Genomic DNA, 1,178 nt, shown 5'->3' on the forward strand with positions numbered 1-1,178 from the left:
ACAGAACCAAGCACAAAGTGTGACTGCAGTCAGGAAACCTGAACCCAGAGGTCCTGTGTGTTCTGCAGGACATGGGTCCGGGTGAGGTGACTCTGGAGGGCCTGCTGGACATGAGCGAGGAGCAGGTGTGTCAGCTGCTGCAGAAGTTCGGCGCCAGCGAAGAGGAGTGTGCGCGGCTCAACGCCTCGCTGTCCTGCCTCAGAAAGGCCCAGCAGCTCGGTGAGACTCGGCCCGAACGGTCCACTTTTGTGAGATAAACGCACACTTGTGGAACAAACAAAAAACACTCCCAGAACAAATTCACACTTCAGGAACAAACACAAAAAAATGTACTTAAACTATAAAGAAATAGATTGATTATTTATTTATATATATATATTTTTTAATAAAACCATTATTTATCCAGGCAAGGCAGATTAAGAATGTAATTTATATTTACAACTGTGGCCTGCATGGCAAAAGACAAGATCTTTTGAGAAAAAATAAATTAAATAAATGAATGTAAGCAGAAAAAAAAAATTAAAATATAAAACCCTGAAAACATTGCACTGTGTAACAGCAGGATTTATCCTTAAAACTGTCATCAAGATGGGTTTTTAAATCTGTTTGTGAATAAAGAATTGTGTCGTCAGCGTAGAGATGAATGAGAGAATCTCTCACAGAATCACCTGTTATTAATATATATGGAAAAAAGAGTGGGTCCAATGATAGAACCCTGAGGTACGCCAGTAGTGACGTGAAGGATGTGAGAAAGAAGTTGTTCTGATTTAACCAACACATTCCCACTCCCAACTCGTCACACATTGACGTTTGGTTAAAGGGTAACCAAACGGGAGCCTGACTCCGCCCACAGCCCAAATGAGAAAATCCAGTCAGAGGGGCGGAGCTGGGAACAGGACTGTTATCATTACTGTGGCTGCAGATCATAGCGTGGGACTTCTGAAATGACGTGGGACTGAAATGGTTTGACCAATCATGAAATTCATACCAGATGGTGACTAGAATTTCTTTTTTTACTTCAATTTTTAGAAAAAATATTTTTTTAAGTTACTATCTGGTGTGCACCAGTTACAAACCCAATTAAATTTTTATTGAGCCTCTTTGTATATTTTGAATTTTTTTTTTTCTTCAATGTCCCTTTAGAGGCTATGTACCAAGGGAATAAGCAGCAGAAAATA

At 40.1% G+C, this 1,178-nt stretch overlaps 1 protein-coding gene across 3 annotated transcripts in view; it reads left to right on the plus strand.

Annotated features, from left to right (window-relative positions):
• Positions 1-1,178, plus strand: part of ksr2 (kinase suppressor of ras 2) — a 136,275-nt gene that overhangs the window by 21,327 nt on the left and 113,770 nt on the right. For all 3 annotated transcript variants that reach the window (XM_024275063.2, XM_024275062.2, XM_024275064.2), the window contains exon 3: positions 69-219. In XM_024275063.2, coding sequence (XP_024130831.1) covers positions 69-219 — 151 coding nt within the window. The remainder of the gene's footprint in view (positions 1-68; positions 220-1,178) is intronic.

Source organism: Oryzias melastigma, linkage group LG9, assembly GCF_002922805.2.
Source record: "Oryzias melastigma strain HK-1 linkage group LG9, ASM292280v2, whole genome shotgun sequence".
Lineage (NCBI taxonomy): Eukaryota > Metazoa > Chordata > Actinopteri > Beloniformes > Adrianichthyidae > Oryzias > Oryzias melastigma.